Below are 21,709 nucleotides of genomic sequence, written 5' to 3' on the forward strand. Positions count from 1 at the left end.
CAGAGTTGTACTGGTTTGGGATGCAGTGGATGACCTTAGCATCTTCAACAAGTGAGCAAACTCTAAGTGCTCCACAGGACCTGCTTTAGGCACCTCCATCATCACTGGAATAAATTGTTTTCATCCACCCATTCCACTGAGGAAAGTCTTCACATGCTTGGGGTACACACCCCCTTAACTCACTAGTTACCCACAACCTGGTTTAGCCCCTTTACTGAGATGGTTTACCAGAATGTGATTGCTATGCATGCTACAGCTTCTTGGAGCCACACACAGGTGAGAAGAGTGGGGTGACCAGCTAGACACTGAAGGTAAATAAGCAGTCCTGAAAAGAGCTTGGCAAACTCTCATACTAGATGAGCTAGTCCTCCCTTAACACAGCATACACCCCACTAGTGACCTAAAGTTAGAAAAGACCCAGAGATCAACTATTCTAACTCTGATGCTCATAAAAGTTCATTTACTTCACCCAAGTCATACAGACAGTAAACAGCAAAGTGAGGAATTAAATCCAACCCTCTTACTCCAAATCCAGCATTTTTCTCTGTTGTCCAAACCTCAAGTGACTAAATAAACGGTGACATATCATTTTAGCATAATACTAAAATATAATTAAAAACAAATATGAGGAATAAAAATAAAATATGAGAAGCAATGAACAGGCATTAACATCAATCATGATTAAATACTTACTATGTGCCACCATGGGTACTGAGGTATATTGCCAAGGCAATATTCACAGCACCAAGGGCAACTGATAAATATGACAGCATAGTTCTGAATCACAAAGTATATTGGACTCCCCATGTAGAAGGCAGAAGAAAACATTTATTCAGACACCATAAAGCCAAATCCCAACACCAGAAAGTCAAATCCATCATAGCAACAAAGAAGTCCATCATAGTAATCAAGAAGTCTACAGACATTTTCAGGCCTTCTCACAAACAAGCACTCACAATCCTAGCTGTCTGCTTCCTCTGTCCTTTCCAGCTCTAACTTGTCTAACTTCCCATTACACCCTTTCTGCTCCACACCTTCCTGTTCCACAAGTTCAGCAAGCTCCTCCCACCATATGTGACTGAGGTTTCCATGTGATTTAAGCAGGTCCCATGGGTTTATTAATGGATGGGAAAGATCTTCAAATTAAGCAAAAAAATGCATTAACAATATATGAGGATACAAAAAAAAAATAGCAATGGTACCTGCCCTCAGGGAGTTTATATTTTAATGGGGCAGACAAAATATACATAAAGCCAAAACATACAAGATAAATATATAGTAGATAGACGTTGTGTTACAGGGAAGGTACCAGCAGCTGTGGAGAAAAGCCAGGGATTTTAAGAATAAGATTAGGAGAACGAATATTTTGGGTCCAAGGGATGGCTAATGCAAGTGCATGGAGATGTGGAAAGTGTCACATGTGTAAAGAAAGACAGGACATCTGAACTATAAAGTGTTGAGGAAAGGAATACATGTTTAACAAAAGGCAAAAATTGCAAAGAGATTCTTAAGAATTTTAAATGCCAAACAGAAGAAAGTATCTTTGATGATAGAGGTAATAAAGAATGATGGGAGTTTAGTAAGAGAGTGACAGGAAGGAGATTGTCAGATCTAAATTTTACAAAAATCATTTTGGCCACTGTGTGAAGCACTGAATGGAATGGGAAAGAGACACAGAGTCCAATTAGAAGTCTACTGCAACAGTCCAAGAACGAGATGATGAAAGCCTGAACTGGGGTGATAGCTATTAGAAGGGAATGTATGTAAGAAATGTTTAGAAGATTTACAAGATTTGAGAACTGATTGAATATATGGGGCCGAAAACTTGGGTAAAAAAAGTAATATAAAATAATACGAAGTCAAAGAAGAACAAAAGGCATACACATTGGAAAATACATACACACATACATGGATATGAGTGTGCACATGTGAAGGGATAAAGACTGTGTAAATGTAACTAAAAAGTAGTGATAGATAAATTGCTAGAGATATAAAGATAAGATTGAAACCACCCTATCATATTTTAGCCATGACACCCTAGCCACATAAGAACACAGCTCAATCAACCAGTTGTAAGCTTTAGATTAAGAGGAAAAGTCTTTCCAACTAGAGTTGAAAACATAGTTTGGGTTCAAGCTGCAGAAGTGCTGAATATCCACATATACCACTTGGATTTTTCTTGCAGGTAATGGAATACAACTGGAAATTATAAGCAAGGAATGGACGTAAAGAAACCCTAGCTCTATTTCTGACTCTGGACTTCTTTTCCATCCCTTAATACCTGAGGCCTTCTTACCTTAGAACATTTAAATCCAACCCCTTTTCTCATTGGTGAGTTCTCCCAAGGGCCTCTAATTTGGGAAGGGAACCAGGCCAGCCATCCTTCATTTGCCTTTCGCCTCTGCCCATGACTCCCCACATTTCAACAGCATGGTCTTCCCTCCCCACCCCCAAAGGTAGCTTCCCTTCCTATATGACATCCTCCCTGCTTTTCAGCTTCCTTTCATGTACTGTCTTCTCCATTAGAATGTAAACTTCTTGAGGACAAGGATTGGCTTTCCTTTTTGTTCACATTTGTATCCCTAGCACTTAGTATAGTGCTTGGCACATATTGAGTGCTCAATAAATGCTTGTTGTCTTACCTCAACTATAATCTGAAACTCCTTGAATGTTCTCTGTTAAGCAGATTAGTATAATGAAGTACGGTTCATAAATAAGCAGCATTAGACCTATGGTTCCTAACTTGGGTCCATGGACTACCAAAGGCTCTGTGGACAGATTTCAAAGGTTCTATGAACTCGAAAGGGGCAAGGGAGAGGGGTACCTCATTATTTTCACTAACATATGACTGAAATTTAGCATTCCCTTCCATCTTGGTTCAGAAATATGTGTCATCAGAGGAGTATGTAATAGCAAAAAGGTTAAGAACCCCTAAACTGGAGAATAATACTAATAAGGACAAGAGCACAAATGTTCTATCAATACGGTCTAAAAGGATTTACTCAAATAAAAAAATTGCAGCATTATGTGGACAATATCAAAGATACGGTCAATGTATATTATACATGCAGTTTATTGCCAAGAGGGTGGTGTGGGTAATGTGAATGGATAAATAGTAGCCAACATTACTTCTATATAAATCACACCTCTCCAGGACTCCTTTTTTATTTGTATTACTGAAGAAATGAGATTTGTTGATCTGAAAGGTCCTTTTCAACTCTAAATATCTATGATTCTATTAGGGAGTTTCCTAAGGCTCAGTTAAGTGACTTAGCCACAGTCAAATGGTCAGTAAGAGAGTCAGAATCTAAGCACTTTATCTACTAAACAGTGCCAAATTTATTCCACACAATAAACTTTAGCATTTCATGTGGACAGGGAAATAGATCATTATAATTAACGGTGTCTATCTATTACACAGACTATCAATTTTCAAGAGACTAGAATATAAGAAAAGTATTCCTAACATCACAATCTAGTATTAAAGAAAACTTGTGAACATCATTTCCTCTTTCTCCGATAATTCCAAAGATACACAAACATCTTGAAATTTTTTCATATCCTTATCAACATCAATTATTATTGGCTCAGTGGATAAAGCACTAGAACCGAAATCAGGGTAACCAGAGTTCAGACACTAACTAGTTGTAGGACTCTGGGTAAGTCCTTTACCCTGTTTGCCTCACTTTTCTCATCTGTAAAAATGAAGGTAATAATATCTCCTACCTCCCAGGGTTGTTATGAGGATCAAATGAGGTAATGATCGTAAAGAGCTTAACTTGGCATACAACAAAAGCTATATAAATGTTAGCTGCTACCACCACCAGCACCAGCACCAGCACCAGTACCTACTTCAGGTATCATATTACTGGCTAGTTGAATATGGGCTAATAGAATTTACTGTGCAAATGGAAAGAACTGAGAGTTAAAACTAAATCTTCTTTAACAGCCTTTCTACAAAAGAAGATAAATATGCTCACATTCTGCATAAATTGTTCAAAAATTTTGATTACAGGGTTCTTTTACAATTTTATCTGAGCCTTCAAACATTTCTTTAGTCTATATAAAATAATATTTATAAAGCACATAGCACAGTGACTGGAAGCTTGTTCCCCTTCCCCCAACTCCCTTAATGAATTAATCTAGACGCCACAGGTCAACTAGAAATTCACACAACTATTTGAGAGGAAAAATAAGTTACCATGTAAAACTGATTAAGGACTACATGTTCTACCTTATAAAGCTCAGAAGAAAATATGCAGTAGATTTTGCTTACATAAGAGCCAGAAGATAATACATGGAGGCAGTTTAATTAGCATAATTTCAGTAGTCACTATGCATTTAATGGAAACAGACACAAGAGTGAGGAGGCCTAAATTCTGTTTTTTGACTTTACTCTTATTTTTGTGTGTTATCTTAAGCAAAATATTTCCCTGAACCTCAGTTTTCTCACTTAAAAAGATCAAACCAATGAGCCACTTCATAGAAAGACAGTTGAGAAATCAGGAAGGTTGGTGAGGGGGGAGGGAGAGGTAGATTATTTCAAAAGAATGGGTTATTGGAATGAAAAAAATCACTAACGGATGTTGTGGGATTATAGGATCATGAACCTAGAGCTAAACAGAAACTCAGAGGTCATGAAGTCTAACTCCTTTGTTTTAGAGACAAGGAAACTGAGGACTAGTTAAGGTAAGTAACTTGCCCAAGCAATCAGATAGATTGCATCGGAATGGGGATTTAAACTAATATCCTGTAACTTCAGAAAGTGTTCTTTCCACCTTGTCATGCTGTCTCATATCTTAAGAATTACATAACCCATTCACAATGTATAAAGTCACAGAATATGAACAAGCAGAATAAAAGAAATCCAAGCTATCTATAGCCATGTGAAAAAATGCTCAACAAGTTGGACTATGCCCAAAGGGCTGTAAAATTGTGCATACCCTTTGATCCGGCAATACCACTACCAGGTTCGTATCATAAAAAGATCATAAAAAATGAAAAAGGATCCACATGTACAAAAATATTTATAGCAGTTCTTTTTCTTGTGGCAAAGAATTAGAAATTGAGGGGATACCCATCAACTTGGGAATGGCTGGACAACCTGTGGTATATGAATGTAATGGAATATTATTGTGCTATAAGAAATGATGAGCAGGCGGACTTCAGAAAAATCTATAAAGACCTACATGAACCAATGCTGAGTGAAGTGAGTAGAACCAGAAGAACTCTGAACACAGCAATATTGTAACAACAACATTGTGTGATAATCAATTTTGATAGACTTAGCTCTTCTCAGCAATACGATGATCTAAGACAATTCCAAAAGACTCATAAAGTAAAATGCTATCCACATCCAGAGAAAGAACTAGGGAGTCTGAATGCAGATTGAAGCATATTTTCTCTTTTCTTGTTGTTTTTTCTTTCTCATGCTTGTTCCCGTTTGTTCTGAGTCTTCTTTCACAACATGACTAATATAGAAATGTGTTTAATATGATTGTACAAGTATAGCCTATATCAGATTGTTTGTTGTCTGGGGGAGAAGACAAGAGAAGGGGAGGAAGAAAAAATTTGGAACTCAAAATCTTATAAAAGTGAATGTTGAAAACTATACATGTAATTAGGAAAAAATAAAATATTATTAAGTGAGGGGAAAAAAGAATTTGAGCTCCTCAAAGCAGCGACCAGGAAAAAAGGAAAAAGTGCTCAAAATCACCAAGAAGTAGGAAAATCTAAATTAATGCAATTCTGCAGTTCCGCCTCATACTCATTAGATTGACAAAGTTGACCAAAACAAAAATGAGTGGAGGAACTGTGAGAAGATGGAAACATTTAATACATTGTTTGTAGAGCTGTGAATTGGTCCAATGATTCTGGAAAGCAATGTAGAATTAGGTGTATACCCCAAAAGAAATCAGAGCTTTGAAAATTCCTATGCATGCAGAAATATTTTTAGCAACTCTTTTAAAGGTAGTAAAAAACTGGAAAATAAGAAGGTGTTCATCAATTGGGGAATGAGTGAAGAAATTTGAATATACAGATGTACTGTGCCATAAGAAATGACGAAAGAGATGGTTTCTTAGAAACTTGACAAGACATATGAACTGATTCAGGGAACAGAACCCAGAGAAAAACATCACACAAGAATAACAAAAACACTATAAAAGGGGGAGGAGTCAAGATGGTGGAGTAAAAAGCAGGGACTTCCCCAAGCTCTCCCTCAAAGCCCTCCAAATACCTGTAAAAAATGACCCTAAGCAAATTCTAGAGCTACAAAACCCACAAAATAACAGTTAAACAAATCCCCCAGCCCAAGACAACCTGGAAAGTCAACAGGAAGGGTCTTTTGCACCAGGCGGGGAGTGGAGCGCCCTCCAGAGTAGGCCATAACAGCACAGACAGGCCAGAGCAGGCCTCAGGAGACTGAATCACTGGCAGCTGTGGCAGTTTCCAATCTTCTCACCCCACAAATGCCAATGGAAAAGCTCTGTGGAACCTGGGTAAAAGAGGAGCTCCCTGTCTGGCCAGCATAGCCCCAGTCCCAGGGCAACGAGGGAGGCGGAAGCAGCAGCAGAGGCTGCTTCCAGAGCTCTGGGCCCACAGACAGTGTGGGAATCCAGCAGCTGATACAAAACCCTTGAAGCCTGGGACAGGACACCCACCCCCACCCCTACTGAAAGCAGAGTCCTATTTTGACAAAGAGTTACAAAGTCAAGTATTTGGCTGGGAAGATGAATAAACAGCATAAAAGAACTTGGGCTATAGAATCTTACTTTGGTGAAAAACAAGATCAAAACATACAACCAGAAGAAGACAACTAAGTCAAAGCTCTTACATCCAAAGCCTCCAAGAAAAATATGAATTGGTTGCAAGTCATAGAAGAACTCAAAAAGGATTCTGAAAATCAAGTAGGAGACGTAGAAGAAAAACTGGGAAAAGAAATCAGAGTGATGCAAGAAAATCATGAAAAAAGAGTCAATAGCTTGCTAAAGGAGACCCAAAAAATACTGAAGAAAATAATAATGCTATAAAAATGAACTCTAATACACTTAAGAACGTGTTCAATGTAATAAACCACCCTGATTCTGGAGGACCAACGATGAAATCATGAAGAACATACCCAGAGCCTGAAAGGTCTCAGACTGATTCAATATACAGGATGACACATTCATTTTTGGACACAGCTAATGGAGCGATTTGTTTTGCTTACATCTTTCTTACAAAGTTTTCATTCCCCCCCCCAAAAAAATGGAATTATGGAAAGGTGGAAGGAAGAGAAAATAAAAAATTGAAAAAATAAAATTTAATTTGTAAAAGAAAATTTTAGAACTGAGGTTTTCAAAATCAAGAAAACTACATATGACTGATGAAGTTAGTGAAAAAAAGTTTCCTCCCTTTTCCCCTATCCCTATCAAATAGCAAAGCTCATCATTGAAAGAGAAACACCATAAATTCGAGTTTTTACAAGGGAACAAATTATAAAAGTTTTAATGAACCAACTGATCAACAAGCACTTATTAAACATTTACTACTTATTGCCAGGCACTGGGCAAAGCACTAGAGAAATACAATAACAAAAGTGAAGTAAAAGCTTTAAATCCTGATAGATCAGACACTAACAGTCATGGAAGTGACTTTCTACTGACACCAGATACTTCTGCAGATGTACTGAACTCACATTGTCAAGAAGCTGGATGCCTACAGCTAAACCTCCCTTATAACCAGCACTGATCTGTTTAAGGTAAATAAAGTAGCCATACACTGAGCTGTGAGATTAGCCTGTTCCTTCTTGAAAAAAATGCAACCTTGTGCATAAAGAAACACATAATGTGTAGTAATTTGGGGTATTCCTTTGTGAGGCTGGTTTCAATAAATAGTTATGTCAGTTCCTGACATGTCTGTCCACAGAATCATTTTCTCACCTAATAAGATATAATCCAATGTGTGAAAGAAACAGTAAGAAAAAAATACCTCCAATCCCTAAAGTAAATGGCATCGACCTTGGCAGAAGAGCTGAAGAGACATATAAGCCCTGTGAGGGTTATAATATCATGGAAGTTGGCCAGGAATAGTTTCACATGCAACATGCTAATGTTTATACATAATTTCATTATGTTTTGTATATTGAAAAAGAAAGCCATAGGGTTGGTCCTTATTCAGTTATTACCTATTGTGGAAAACCTTAAGGAACCATTACAAAAACTGAGAAAAATTCAAAAAGTTCTCAACTAAAACCTCAGATTTCCCTCAGCAAATACAAACATTTCCAAAGCAATTTTATTCTTCTGATTGTCTTTCAACTCTTGAATTCATTTTCTATTCAAGTTTTGCTCCTGTTTCCTGTAAACTGTTTTTTAAAAAAAGTCCTTAAAAATGATAGCACCTTTTATTAATGTTTTTCAATCATACTTTAAAACAAGGAATGAACAAAACAGATGTTATTTTAAATCTGCATGATTCTAAAAGAAAATATATTCAAATTTATATAATTTTAGAGGTGAAAGGGGTTAGAGCAACTCCCTCATTTTGCATGTAAGAAAATAGAGACACAGAAAGGTTAAGTAGAGCAAAGATCCGGAGCTTTAGCTTTCTGAATAGGAAAGAAAACCTGCATAATAATTTTCAATATGCAATTTAATTAATAACTTACAAAACAAAAAATGGCCTTAGGAATAAGCAATTTAGAATGAAACCTGTATGTTATATACCTCAATGGGAGGAGAGACACCAGGAGAATAATCAAATTAAAAAGGTAGCTAGAATATTCAAGTTTAAATGAAATACATACGCTACAATAGTGAGTACAGTGTTTAAGTGGCCATAATGAATTCAATTTTCAGTTGACCAACAAGGAACTCAGTTATGCATTATCACCACACTTAAACATTTAGAAGAATATATTCAGATTATGTATTAGTTATTATTCTAACTTACATGCTAATATATACAGTGTTAACATTAAAATATAAAATGTAATGTAAATGACACAGAAAGATAAGGCTTTATTTGACAAAGTATGTATTTTTTAATATCTGGAATTATAACATTCACATAGATTTAAAATAAAAATCAATAAAAATAGGCAGAAATGAGGATTATAAACTGGAAAATGTATATTGAACAGGAAAGCAAATACATATTTTCTCTCAGCAATAAAGAAGAAAAATGTTATGAAGTACAGGGAAACAAACTGTTCCTTCTAAACCAATCTAAAACACTACAGTAAGTGTGGATTGGCAATTAAAATGAAAGCAAAAACAACTAAGGGTAAATATGTATGGTACAAGAAAAAAGGCTTCTTACACATTGCCTAAAATGCTACCCAGTTATCTAAAATGGATACAGCTATTTCCACATGGTGGCCAACTTCTACAATACCTCCATTCTGACATAAATTATTTTTTTCAGTTCAAGTCAAGTAACACTTTCAGTGAACTCAGCAAATATTCTCTCAGAATCTATAATGAAAGTTTCCCAGACATTTACAGAAAGGGGTTAGGGGAGAGAGAGAGGAGAAGATTTGTACCCTACCCTTTTCTGCAGAACTATTGGAGTTATTGCTGGCAGGGTGACCCTTCTTGCATACAAGCTCATGTCTTTTCTTCATAGAACTACACCCTCTAGTAGACCATATGTGAAATGAAATCGGCAGTTACTCCGGGGAGTTTCTGTTCTCAGTTCGAAGAAACTACTCAAAAAGTAGTAAATGTCATCCTGCTTATGTGAATCTAACTCTACCCAAAGCCAATGAAGGATGACTATGGGACAGGACAAGGCAGCAACCAATCATATTCTTGAAAACGCCTCCTTTGTCCTTGGAAACACATTCGGACACTTTTGTTTAGGTTATTTAAAGAACCAGATTAACAGGCATTTAGCTCACTTAGGGCCGTTTTTTTTTCTCCTCAAAACAGTGTAATTCAATGCCATCTTTGTTGATTAGACAGTTGTATCCTTATTTTACCAAAGCAATTTAACATATGGCAGATAAGAGATTGTTTACGCTGGTCTATTTAAAGCATGTAAATATGGAGATGAACAAAATTTACTCAATAGTTATGCTACTCATAAAATGGGTAATTGGGTCAATTTGGGGACTTTGCAAATTAGATTAAAATGAAAGCTCTCAACGGAATTCATATGTATATGCCATTAAGAAAGTTGCATTCTGCATAAACACATCCTACCCCCTAGTAAATAGTAACTCCTACATTTAGAGTTAAAAGTCAGACTGTCCTAGGCAGTCAAATACCACGTTAGAGATCAATTCAACAAAAAATGGGATTAATACATAGGGAAGTTTTCTGAAATGCAATACAAATTAAGTTCCAAAGTTTTTATTTTTTAAAAAGCAACAGAGAAGTGCACATTATTAACATGTCTATTTCAAGTTGAAACCTTTAAAATACTAATCTAGGTCTCAAATCTCCTAAACTTTTTTTTCTTTTTTCCTAGAATTACTAAATGAAAAGAACTTTTTTTTAAGAGGAGGGGGCTGAAAATAGGACCTACTAATAAGCAGTTTTCATTGAAATCTCTGTAAGGTGATGTTAAAGTAAATGTTCTGTAATATCAAATAAGAAACCATTTTCAAATATTAAATGCAACATGAGTTTTCACAATCACAAACAAATTTGCCAACTAGCAATTCCTTAAATCTCCTTATTAACCCTAACACCTTTCCTGCTTAGCCATAAACTGAGAGCAGAGACAAGTTCAGTGTAAAAGATACCCCACGTTACTGCAAGATTATAACATTACTATTTTAGTAACACAGAAGATCCCCTGCAAAAGAGGGACGTGGTATTTCCACAACTCAAGTGCCATTAGGATTTAGTTCATTGTCTTACACTTACATGTTTTTCTAATGAGTGCCAAGTACAGACTTTATCAAAAAATACGAAAGGAAAACTCAAATTGTTTTCTATGCTGTTTCAAAACAAGTTGTCTCTGATTATGGGATGGGAGAGGAAAAAAGAGGGGGAGGGAAATGGCTCCTGAACCAAATGTAAAGTCAAATTGATCTAGTTTAGGGGCAAGAATTTGATCCTTGCAGAATTAGCTTTAATCATGAGCTTAAAAAAGAATAAAAGCACATACAATTACCCTAAAACTTATAAATGTGGGAATGGGAGGAAGAGAAGAAAAGAATTTTAAAGGTTGAAAGGAGAATCATTCTGTCTGTGGCATAAACAATTTACTCAGTTTTAACAAACTTGGATCATTTTCCTGGCAAACCAAAGCAACAAAACTCTTTCTTGAGGGCACCTATATCAACTCCAGTACCATGTGCAAAATTCACTTCAATATTTTCTGTAGCTTGTGACCCACTGGATTGTGTGCTCCTTTAGGCCTGAGGTAGTTTTATTTTTTGTCCTTGTTTCCTGAACTTGCAACATGCAATTTTGTTCATCTCCATATTTACATACTATTTGCACACAGTAGTTACATAATAAATACTGGACTGAATTCTTGAAGTTCAATATAGGTTTTGAACATTCCACAGAAAAATATGTCCTGACATAATTCAAATTTTAAAACTGGGCTCCACAGCAGCTAAGCTAGGGCATGATTCTGTGTTTTATTATCAAACTTCCATATAAATTCTTCAAAATCAAGATAGCATTTAGTTTTTCTGATTCAAATGCAATAAACCTACTTTTTGCAGCTAAATAAATACCTGACAGTTAACTTCAGAGTGAAATATGTTTTATACCCTCTACAGTTGAAAGATGAAGTTTACAGCTTTTTAATGAACTTTTGCCAAAGTTAAATGTGGCATTTATCTGACTAAATGTTACAAGAAAGATAACTATTTTTGAAACCATCTTTGAAAAACTATGTATTTTAAAAAAAAAAAAAACAATGAAAAAGTAGCATGGTTGAGATGATCAAATCAAAAGAAAGAAGAAAAAATATTTCATTGACAATCATGATACATCCAACATCACAACCACATCATGTCATTTCCTCACTAAAAAATTATCAGGACTCCCCCATGCCAACAGGATCCAATACCAACCTACTAAACCAGGCATCTGACTTCTCACACAAATGGCTTCCAACTAATCTTGTGTCTCTCTCCATCTACAAATCAATCCAAATCAGGCCAGTTGAGTCACCATCCCTTGAATACATTTTGGACATTCTCACAAGTGAATTATTGATTATTCTGCCCCCTTTCTTGTCTGTTCAACCAAATATTCCCCACTTGAAGCAGCTGGAGTCAATTCAGCCTTAGATATTTACTAGTTTCATGACCCTACGCAAGTCACTTATCCTCTTTTTGCCTCAGTTTACTCAACAGTAAAACGGGGATAATAATAACATTGACTTCACATGGTTGTTGTGAGGATCAAATGATGTGATACTTCTATCAGCACAGTGCCTAGCACATAGTAGGTGCTACATAAATGTTAGCTGTATTATTATTAATTATTATGATGATATTACACAGTAATTACAAAGTTGTTGGGGCAGGGAAGAAGGGGTATGCCTAACAACAAGAGAGATCATGAAAGTCCTCATGAAGGAGGTAACATTTAAGCTAACCCTTAAAGGGAACTTTGGATATCAATCAATCACCAAGAATTTATTAAGTGCCTACTATTAGACCAGGCACTGTGCTAGGTGTCAGGAATATGAGAACAAAAATAAAACAGTCCCCTGGTCTCAAGGAACTCACATTCCATCAAGGGAAACAACTTCTATAAGTCATTTTATATAAAGATAATTAATCTATAATATATACAATGTATAGATTAACCATACTATAAAGATACCTATGTTAAGACATCCAGACAGATGTCTATAATTTAAAGATTATATATAATACCTAGCTATAATATAAATGTATCTATATAGATATCTATATAAAGAGAGACATAGGTGTGCATACATCTAAATATATATTTATTATAGATCTAGAAAGATATAGATGTGGATAACTATGTTTTATACGGATAACTATATTTATGTTATATATAGACAGATATATTTAAGTTACAGATATATCTATGCATATCCATATTTATGTCTCTATAACTAAAAGTATATACAAGTATACTTTATATAAGCATAGACAAAATAGATTAGATTAAAGCATTTATTAAGCACTTATGCCTGGAAATACAAATACAAGCAAACAGAAAGATCGCCCCTTCTCTCAGGGCATGAACATTCTAATGAGACAAAACAACAACATTAAAGGTGATGAGGGACCCATGAAAGCAAGATGGAAAAGTCCAGAGTGAGGAGCTAAGTTGAGTTAGAAGTGAGCATGGTCTATCATGAACACTTCCTCAAATGGAGGTTCTGGAGAATAATTAGGAGAGAGGCATGACCCGTGTGAAAAAAGCAGCTGGCATGGAGGAGGCAAAAGTCCAGAAAGTCAGGAGCTGAGCCAGGTTAGAAGTGAGATACCAAGCAATTTCTTGGGGGTCAAACTAGCAGCTGCTGTGATCTGGAAAGGCTTCAGGATTTCAACTGAGCTAAGCTTTGAAGGGAACGTTTCATTCCACAAGTTGTCAGTGAAGCGAGGGCAGCCTGCAGTGTGAGAACCTAGAAGTTAGAGAGGTGAGGGAACAGCAAAGGAGATACCCCCACACATGGAACTGTCCTAGAAAGAAATGCTGATACTTGATTGTAAAGGGCTTTAAATATCACAAAGATGATTTTGTATTTTATCGGAGGGATCATAAGGAGCCCCTGAAATTTCTTGATCAGGAGATATGGTCAGGTCTTCACTTCAGGAATGTCAATTTGGCAGCAATGCAAATGATGGAGGGGAAAGGTGCAGTGCAAGGAGAATAAATTATTAGGGGACTGCAGTCATCCAGGCAAGAAGAGATCAGGACCTGAACAAGGAAGGTTGGTATAAGTGGAAACAAGGGATGATGCAAGAGATGATGAAATGCTAAAATAAGACTTGGCAACTGAGTATGGGAGGTGAATGGGATTAAAGGGTAAAGTATGACTCTCAGGTTAGGAAAAACCACAAAACCACCCCCCAAAAAAAACCAAAACAATGATGCCCATATCAGAAATGGGGGGAAGGAGGAGGAAGGAAGTAAAAAGATAAGTTCCAGTATGGACATGCTGAGAACTTGATATCCCTATTGAAAGTCCAGGTGGAGAAAGATTCAGGACTGGCACTCAGAAGAGATGAGGGTGAGATATACAAATGTGGATTCATCGACGTAGAGATGATCAATGAATCCCTTGGAGTTGTGCATATCCCTCAGTGTATACAAGAGGAGTAGAGGGTCTACTACAGAGTTCTAGGGCATATCTACACAGAGTGGGTTGGACATGGCTGATGATTCTGCAAAGAAAACTGAGAATGAGTCAGACAGGAAAGAAGAAAATCATCACAGTCATGGCACAAAAACCTAACAAAGTAAGATTATGCGGATGGAAGGGGTGACCAAAAGTACCAAATGTATCCAATGAGAAGTTGAGAAAGATAAGAACTAAAAAAAGTATATAAAATTAAGCAATAAAGAAATGATCTTAGAGGTAGAAGAATACAGAGGTCTAATTTCAAAGGGATAAAAAGCAAGTGGGAAGTGAGAAAGTTGAGGCAATTGTCCTTTTCCACAAAGCCCCTCCTGAGTACAACAGACTCCCCACAATAAACACTCTCTGCTATGAATCCTGTATTCATACCATGTATTTGGCATTTCTAGTAGCTCATCTTGTATTTTTCAAAATTTTTAAAGGCTAGAGAGTCAGCCTCAGAGCAGAAGACATGGGCTCAAGCACCATCTCTAATACCTCCCAGAGGCACAACCCTGGACAAATCACGTAGGCTCTCAGTGCTCTGGCCCAACTATTTAAGTCTCTGGATTCCAGAGAAGGAAAATAGCCAAGCCAGTCATGTTAGGGGTAAGCCAGATGCCAGCACTCTATTAGGTCAGATTCTATTTGAGATGAAATGAGGCTCCTCTCTTGACTCTCCCGACTTTCTCTACCATTCAGGCAACTCCTCCCTCCTCTTTTCTACTACCTTTTATGGGTTGTTTTCCCCAATCAAATTTAAGTACCTAGCACATCTGGATCCATCACTGCCTCCAAATCATTTCCTAGTTAGGTAATTTCCAAGATTTCTTTTATTATTCATTCTGCCAATATGTCCTCCAATGAACCAGGTGGTAGACATGAATTGACGAGTTACCCTCAAAGTCAAGAAGATCTGGGTTAAATCCTAAGTCTGACACATACTGACTGTGTGGATTTAGCACCCTCTTACTGCTCTAGCCTCCCTAAGGCAGAGAAGGGGCTAATCTGCATTATAAGGTTCCTCACCTGGAAGTTTCCTATGTAAATTAAATCACAGTTGTAATGTCTATCCCTATCTCTTCCTCTTATTCACTTCTGGGAACTACCAGTCCATGTTATATAAGGTTAGGCGGAGAGCCCAGCCCACACCCAGGTGGTAGGAATTTTCCTAACTAGAAAACTCAAGGCAAATGTAACTGAAGTCAAGTTATTTCATCTAAAATAAGATTCCTAAAGACAAACAGGAATGAACCAGATGGACCTTACAGGCCATCATACTGCTCCCTGGACTTAAAATGAGCTAACTATTCTAACAGTGCATTACAAAGACATCACATTTTAGGGAATACTTTGACTCATAAACTTAAGAACTGCCAGAAGAAGGTAGGGTGCTGAAGGGCATCAAGATCCTGACATATTTGTATTATCTGAAGGAAGCAGGTTTGGAAAGCAAATGACTTCGAAGGTGACAGCTGTCTTCAAGATTCTGAAGGGCTGGGGAAGGTTGATTAGACTTATTCTGATTGGCCCAAGAGGGCAGAATTAGGAATAATGAGCAGATGCCACAAAGAGTAAGCAGGTTTTTACCTAACAATTTATCTCTAAGTAGAGTAGGTGATAGTAGTTTTGGCCTAAAATGAAGTGTTCAAACAAAGGCTTAATGACCATTTGGGTATGGTAAAGAAGGGATTCCTATTCAGGTACAAGATGGACTTTTGAGGGGCTCAGAGATTTCTTCTGAGTTATTGTGATTCTATGAAGGTTCTGTGAGATTTTAAAGGACATAAAAATTCTGTTCTCTTAACAACTGTCAGCTATATGATTTATTCTAGGCATAAACACACTGACTTCTCCATGGGAACCTTAGGGCATTTTCTTGCTATCTGACAGAGAGTTCTGTTAATAGCCAGTAAAAGAATAGCATACAAGCTAATTGAAATCAATGCAGAGCAACAGCAAAATTTCAAAATGTTACCCATAGATTAAGAAATTGCTTAGATGTTTCAAATTATTTTCTTAATTTAAAAAAATGTTTCTTTTCTCTCCCTCCCACCTCTATCCCCATTGAGAAAAGAAAAAGGAAAGAAAAGAAAACTCTTGTTAGTCAAGCAAAACAAACTCCTGCAGTGACCATATCTAAAACCATGTGCCTCAACGTATACCTAAGTCCATTATCTCTCTGTCAGGAGGTGGGTAGCACATTTCATTATGAGTCCTGAGTCACCTGGATTTTGAGGCGAATTATTTCACTGTATGGCAATACTAATTTTCTCTACCTCATTTATAATCTTTGTTTTGCCTCTTTCCATTGTATAATATTAATCTTTAAAAGACCTTTTTAAATTTGTTGTCTGAGCTTTTCACCTTCATTGTGAGTGACTAACACCCAAGAAATGTAATCTTCTTGAGCAGACAGGATGGGATGGGATCAAGGGAGCATGTAGAGGGACTGGTCTTGATAAAGTAAAGGGTCATCTTTTCTTTTAACATGTGAATAAAGGACATAGTAGACAAAGATATTGGAGTGCTGTGAGAGCAGTAGGAGAAGGGAGGGAGGAGGGTAAAGAGAGAGAAACAGAGAGGGAGGGAAGTACAGGGGGAAGGGGGAGGGAAGTACAGGGGGAAGGGGGAGGGAGAGAGAGAGAAAGAGAGAGAGAGAGAGAGATCTTTAGGTGAGAGTCTAGGGGGAAAGGGGTACTATGGGAGACTTGAGGAAAGATGAAAAGATCTATAATAGATGTTGTGGTGAGTGATAGCAAATGATTAGAGAGGTATAAAAAGAAGGCCTTGCTTCAAGACTCAGTTGACAATGTGTAGTGGGCCAAGTCAACATGATTTCATGATTTTCTCCCTCTCCATTCACCACAGGAGGAAGGAAGGTTGAGGGTAGGGCATAATCCAAGTTTGGGGTTTTGCAAGTTATGATTGGTGGCAAGACAAGAGGAAAGGCTTTCATTACAGAAGATAATGTTGGGTTGAGCTGACTTAACTCAGGGGTTGAGATAGGGAAGGGAAGAGAGTGTAGCTAATATAGGAGTGTAGCAAGTACAGGAGTGATGGCTAAGAAAAGCACTGAGGGCTACAAGAATTGAAGGTCACAGCAAACAAAGTAATTTCAGCGTTCATGAATATATCAGTATAACACTTACGGGTGATGGCAAGATCAAGGGAACGAGCATCTCCTGTAAGTCAAGGGAAGTAAGTAGATTCTAGAACACGGCGGTTAGGGTGTTTGAGGGAACATCAATATGTATAGTGAAGGCTCCTAGTATAAGAGTAGGAGCTGGGGAAGAGAGAGATTACGATCCAGATAGTGAAATGGTTGAGGAAGATAAAAAGAAAACCTGGAGTATTGATAAATAATGTCATCAAGATCAGGACTGGTTTATGAAACTGAATAGAGTGAACCTCAAAAGTTGCCTGGAGATCATGCAAATCACCAGAAGAAGAGAGTGACTTAGATTTCACCCATTTCTGGAGATTGTGTCACTTTTCAGATATAGAAGGATGACTTCTTGCTCTCTCTGTAGCATTTGACACTGTAACACAGCTCTCTCCTGGTTCCCTTTTACCTGAGAGACTATGACTTCTCAGTCTCTTTTACTGGATCTTCATCCAGATGATGCCCAGTAACTATGAGTGTCCCACAGAGCTCTATCCTGAATTTTCTTCTCTTTTTCTTCTATCTAATTTTGCTTAGTGATCTCATCAGCTATCAGAAACTCAACTATCATCTCTATGCAGATGATTTCACGATATCTACACAAGCTCTTATCACCTCACACTTAGACTATTGCAATAATTTTCTAGTTGTTCTCCCTTCCTTGAAGCTCTCTTCGCAACCCCAGAACATTCTTGCCTTTTCAATATTAGGGACTCCCTATACTTTCAAAATCATAAGCCTCGAGTATGTAGTATAAAAAAAACAAACAAACAGCATAGTGGTAATTATCACTCAATTATCCATGTCATGGACTATATCAAAGTATTAGGAAAGACAGCTACTAAAAATACCTTAATGGTCTAAAACGGATTGTCCAAAAGTCTAGGCTCTCATCAAAAAAAACTGCTAAATTTGGAAGTAACTAAGAACTACGTATCAAAGACATTGCTGAGACTCAAGAGCATGGCACTGGGAGAGACAATTAAGAATTGCATCTAATGAACTGCTGGATACTCTCCTACTCACCAGACAGTCCACAATTGGGAATATGGATCAATGTACCCCAAATCATACTCATTCAACTTATTAAAGAAACAAGCACTTTCCTGGGAAAATAATATTAAAGGAGTAGAATAGGGCAGTTCCTTATCAAGGTGATTGGGCACAGAGAACTTCTGACTGAGTTAGGTGATAAGTATTTATTAAACACTGTGCTAAGTGATAAATGATGCAAAGAAAGGCAGAGAAGACAGTCCCCACTTTTGTGGAACTCACAGTCTAATGAAGGAGACAACATGCCAACAACCAAATACCAAAAAAAAAAAAAAAAAAAAAAAGATGTTTACAGGATAAATTGGAGACAAGAGAAAAGAAAACGCACTGAGTAAAGGGGTGGGAAACCTAGGGCCTATAGGTCCTCAAAATGTAGCCCTTTGACTAAATCCAAACTTCACAGAACAAATGCCCTTAATAAAAGGATTTGTTCTGTAAAACTTAGACTCAATCAAAAGGCTGCACTCGAGGAACTAGAAGGCCACAAGTTCTTCATCCAGACCTGAATTAAAGAACAGAGGAACTAGAAGCACTGAGCATAGACTCTCGAGGAATTGATCCATGAAGACAAGGAAAGATACTAGGAGATCTTTAAGGATAAGGAAGACACAGAAGATTGAATATTAGAGAGAAAGGGGATGAGAGGGGGTAATCTTCTGGAGAAAACAGGATAGGAAAGATAGGAGTACATACAGAAAGATTGGCCTTAGTAAAGAGAATGGTTTTATTCAAAAAATGGAACTTCAGACGACACTTAGAGGAAACCAAGAAATCTAGGAGGCAGAGATGAGGAGGGAGAGTTCCAAGAAGAACAAGGAAACCTATGTCACAAAGTACCTGGTAAGCAGATAGGTGTGGGAGGAGAATATAAGAAGACCAGAAAGGTAGGAAAGTATCAAGTTATAGAGGGGTTTAAAAATACAAGGAGAAAATTTTATGATTGATTCTAGAGGCAGTAAAGTGTCTCTGGAGTCAATGGAATAGGGGGTGATAGGAAAGGGGTGCGTATAACATAATCCACCTTGTGCTTTAAGGAAATTAGTTTGACAACTGAGTGGAGAATGGATTGGACTGGTAAGAGATTTGAGGTAGGAAGACCAACTAGCATGCTCTTGCAATAGTCCAGTCATGAGATCCTGAAGTGCCTGAAGGAGAGAAAAGAGCATTTACAAGACAGGTTAGGAAGGTAGAAAAAAACAGGATTGTTTGGATTTGGGGAGGGTGGGGAATGAAGAGACAAGTATAAGATCCAGGCTGTGAGCCCAGGAAACTGGGAAGATGGTGGCACCCTCCACAGGCAAGTTCAGAAGAGGTAGGCTTTGGGAGATCAGAGGAAAATAATGAGTTCAGTGTTGAATTTAAGAGGTCTAGGAGACATTCCTTACTAAATGTCCAAGAGGCAGTTGGAGATGTCTTCATGGTCTGTAAAAGCAAGATGATATACTGTGCGAGTCAACTCTCTAAGATTTATTCTTCCACATTTCCTCTGTACCTTCCAGGAAAGGGTAGAGAAGAAGATTTCCAGTCCTTACCTTCACTTCCCCACTCCAAACAGCAGGAACAACAACTGATTCAGAAGATCATGACATGAAACTCAGTTAAAATCTTGCTGTCTGCAAGAAATCTTTCCCAATTCCTCTTCACGCTAATACCTTCACTGTATAAATAATCTCCAATTTATCTTCTATATATCTTTTACATATAAGATAATTGTTTGCATGCTGTCTTACCTCATTAGACTCTGAGTTCCATAAGAGCAGGACTTGGCCATTAGAACATGAGCTCCTCCAGGGAAGGGACCACAGTCTGGCCTTTCTTCACATCCAGAGTGCTTAAAACAGTGCCTGGCAGACAGGAAGCACTTAAGAAATACATGTTGACTGAAGAATTCTTCCAGAAGGAATCTTAGAAGTTTTGTTTCCTTGAGTTGTTTTTTTTTGTTTGTTTTGCTTATATCCACAACACTTAACAGTGTGCCTAGCATATGGCAGGTGTTTAATAAATGTTTGTTGACTTGTTAACTTCCTCCCCCTCCATATATTCTATTATCCAAGTACACTGGTCTTATAGTTCCATACACAACACTCCATCTCCCATCTCTGTGACTTTTTGTTAATTTATGGAATAAAACAAGCATTTCCATAGCAGTATAATAAAAAAATTGATTCATGATTGCACATGAAACTGCAAATCTATTATGTACAACTTGCTATTCCTTTTAAATATAAAATAAAGTTATCCAGTAAATTTCTTTTTTATCCTTCCCTCCCCACTACCCCTAGAGATTGCTACCATTAGATACATACATATTTTATATATTATATATGTATATATATGTAAAATTATTCTGTACATAGTTCTATTTATCAATTCTTCTTCTGGATGCAGATAGCATCTTCCTTCATATGTCCTTTATAGTTAATCTGGACATTCATAATAGTCAAAATGACTTATTTGCTCAAAGTCATTCTTAAAACAATATGGAAAGACTTGCACAAAATAATGAAGAAATGAGCAGGACCAAGAGAACATTGTATACAGTAACAGCAATATTAAGACTTTGAGCGAATAAGTTATTTTTGTCTATTATAATACCCAAATTAACTATAAAGGGCATATGAAGAAAGACACTATCTGCATACAGAGAAACAAATAATAAATAGAAATATCTACAGAATAACTTTACAATATATCTACATGTGTCTAATAGTAGCCATCTCTAGGGCACGGGTGGGGAGGAAGGAAGAAAAAAAAGGAAAAAATGTCCATGTTAATTTTGTGTGTATCTGAAAGGAATACCAAGTTGTGAATAGTAGATTCTCAGGTTCATGTACAATCTCCTTTTTTTATTGTACTATGTTATGGAAATGCTTGTATTATTCCATAATTTTTTTTAATTGCTGTTACCATATATAATAATCTCTTGGTTCTTCTCATTTTACTCTTTTCATGCAAATTTTTCCATGATCTTTCTAAGATCATTGAGATCACCAATTTTTTATGGCACAGTAATATTCCATTACAATCATATACTACTTTTTCAGCCATTCCCCAAATAATGGGCATCCCTTCAATTTTCAGTTCTTTGTCACCACAGAAAACCACTGAACATTACAGGTTTTTTTCCTTTTTCCCTAGTCATCTTTGAAAACTGTTCTAGTAGTGGTACTGCTAGGTCAAAGAGTATAGTTAGTTTAATAATTGCAGAATGCT

At 37.0% G+C, this 21,709-nt stretch overlaps 1 protein-coding gene across 3 annotated transcripts in view; it reads right to left on the bottom strand.

Annotated features, from left to right (window-relative positions):
- The window catches only part of GRB14 (growth factor receptor bound protein 14), a 156,139-nt gene that overhangs the window by 76,578 nt on the left and 57,852 nt on the right, over window positions 1-21,709 (bottom strand). Inside the window, exon 1 of one of the 3 annotated variants that reach the window (XM_072612171.1) lies at window positions 9,532-9,741. The exons of the other annotated variants lie outside the window; for them this stretch is intronic. Coding sequence (XP_072468272.1) covers window positions 9,532-9,594 — 63 coding nt within the window. The 5' untranslated portion in view covers window positions 9,595-9,741. Of the gene's footprint in view, window positions 1-9,531; window positions 9,742-21,709 lie in introns of those variants that run through there. 3 annotated transcript variants of the gene reach the window in all.

The sequence above is a fragment of the Notamacropus eugenii genome, chromosome 5, assembly GCF_028372415.1.
Source record: "Notamacropus eugenii isolate mMacEug1 chromosome 5, mMacEug1.pri_v2, whole genome shotgun sequence".
NCBI lineage: Eukaryota > Metazoa > Chordata > Mammalia > Diprotodontia > Macropodidae > Notamacropus > Notamacropus eugenii.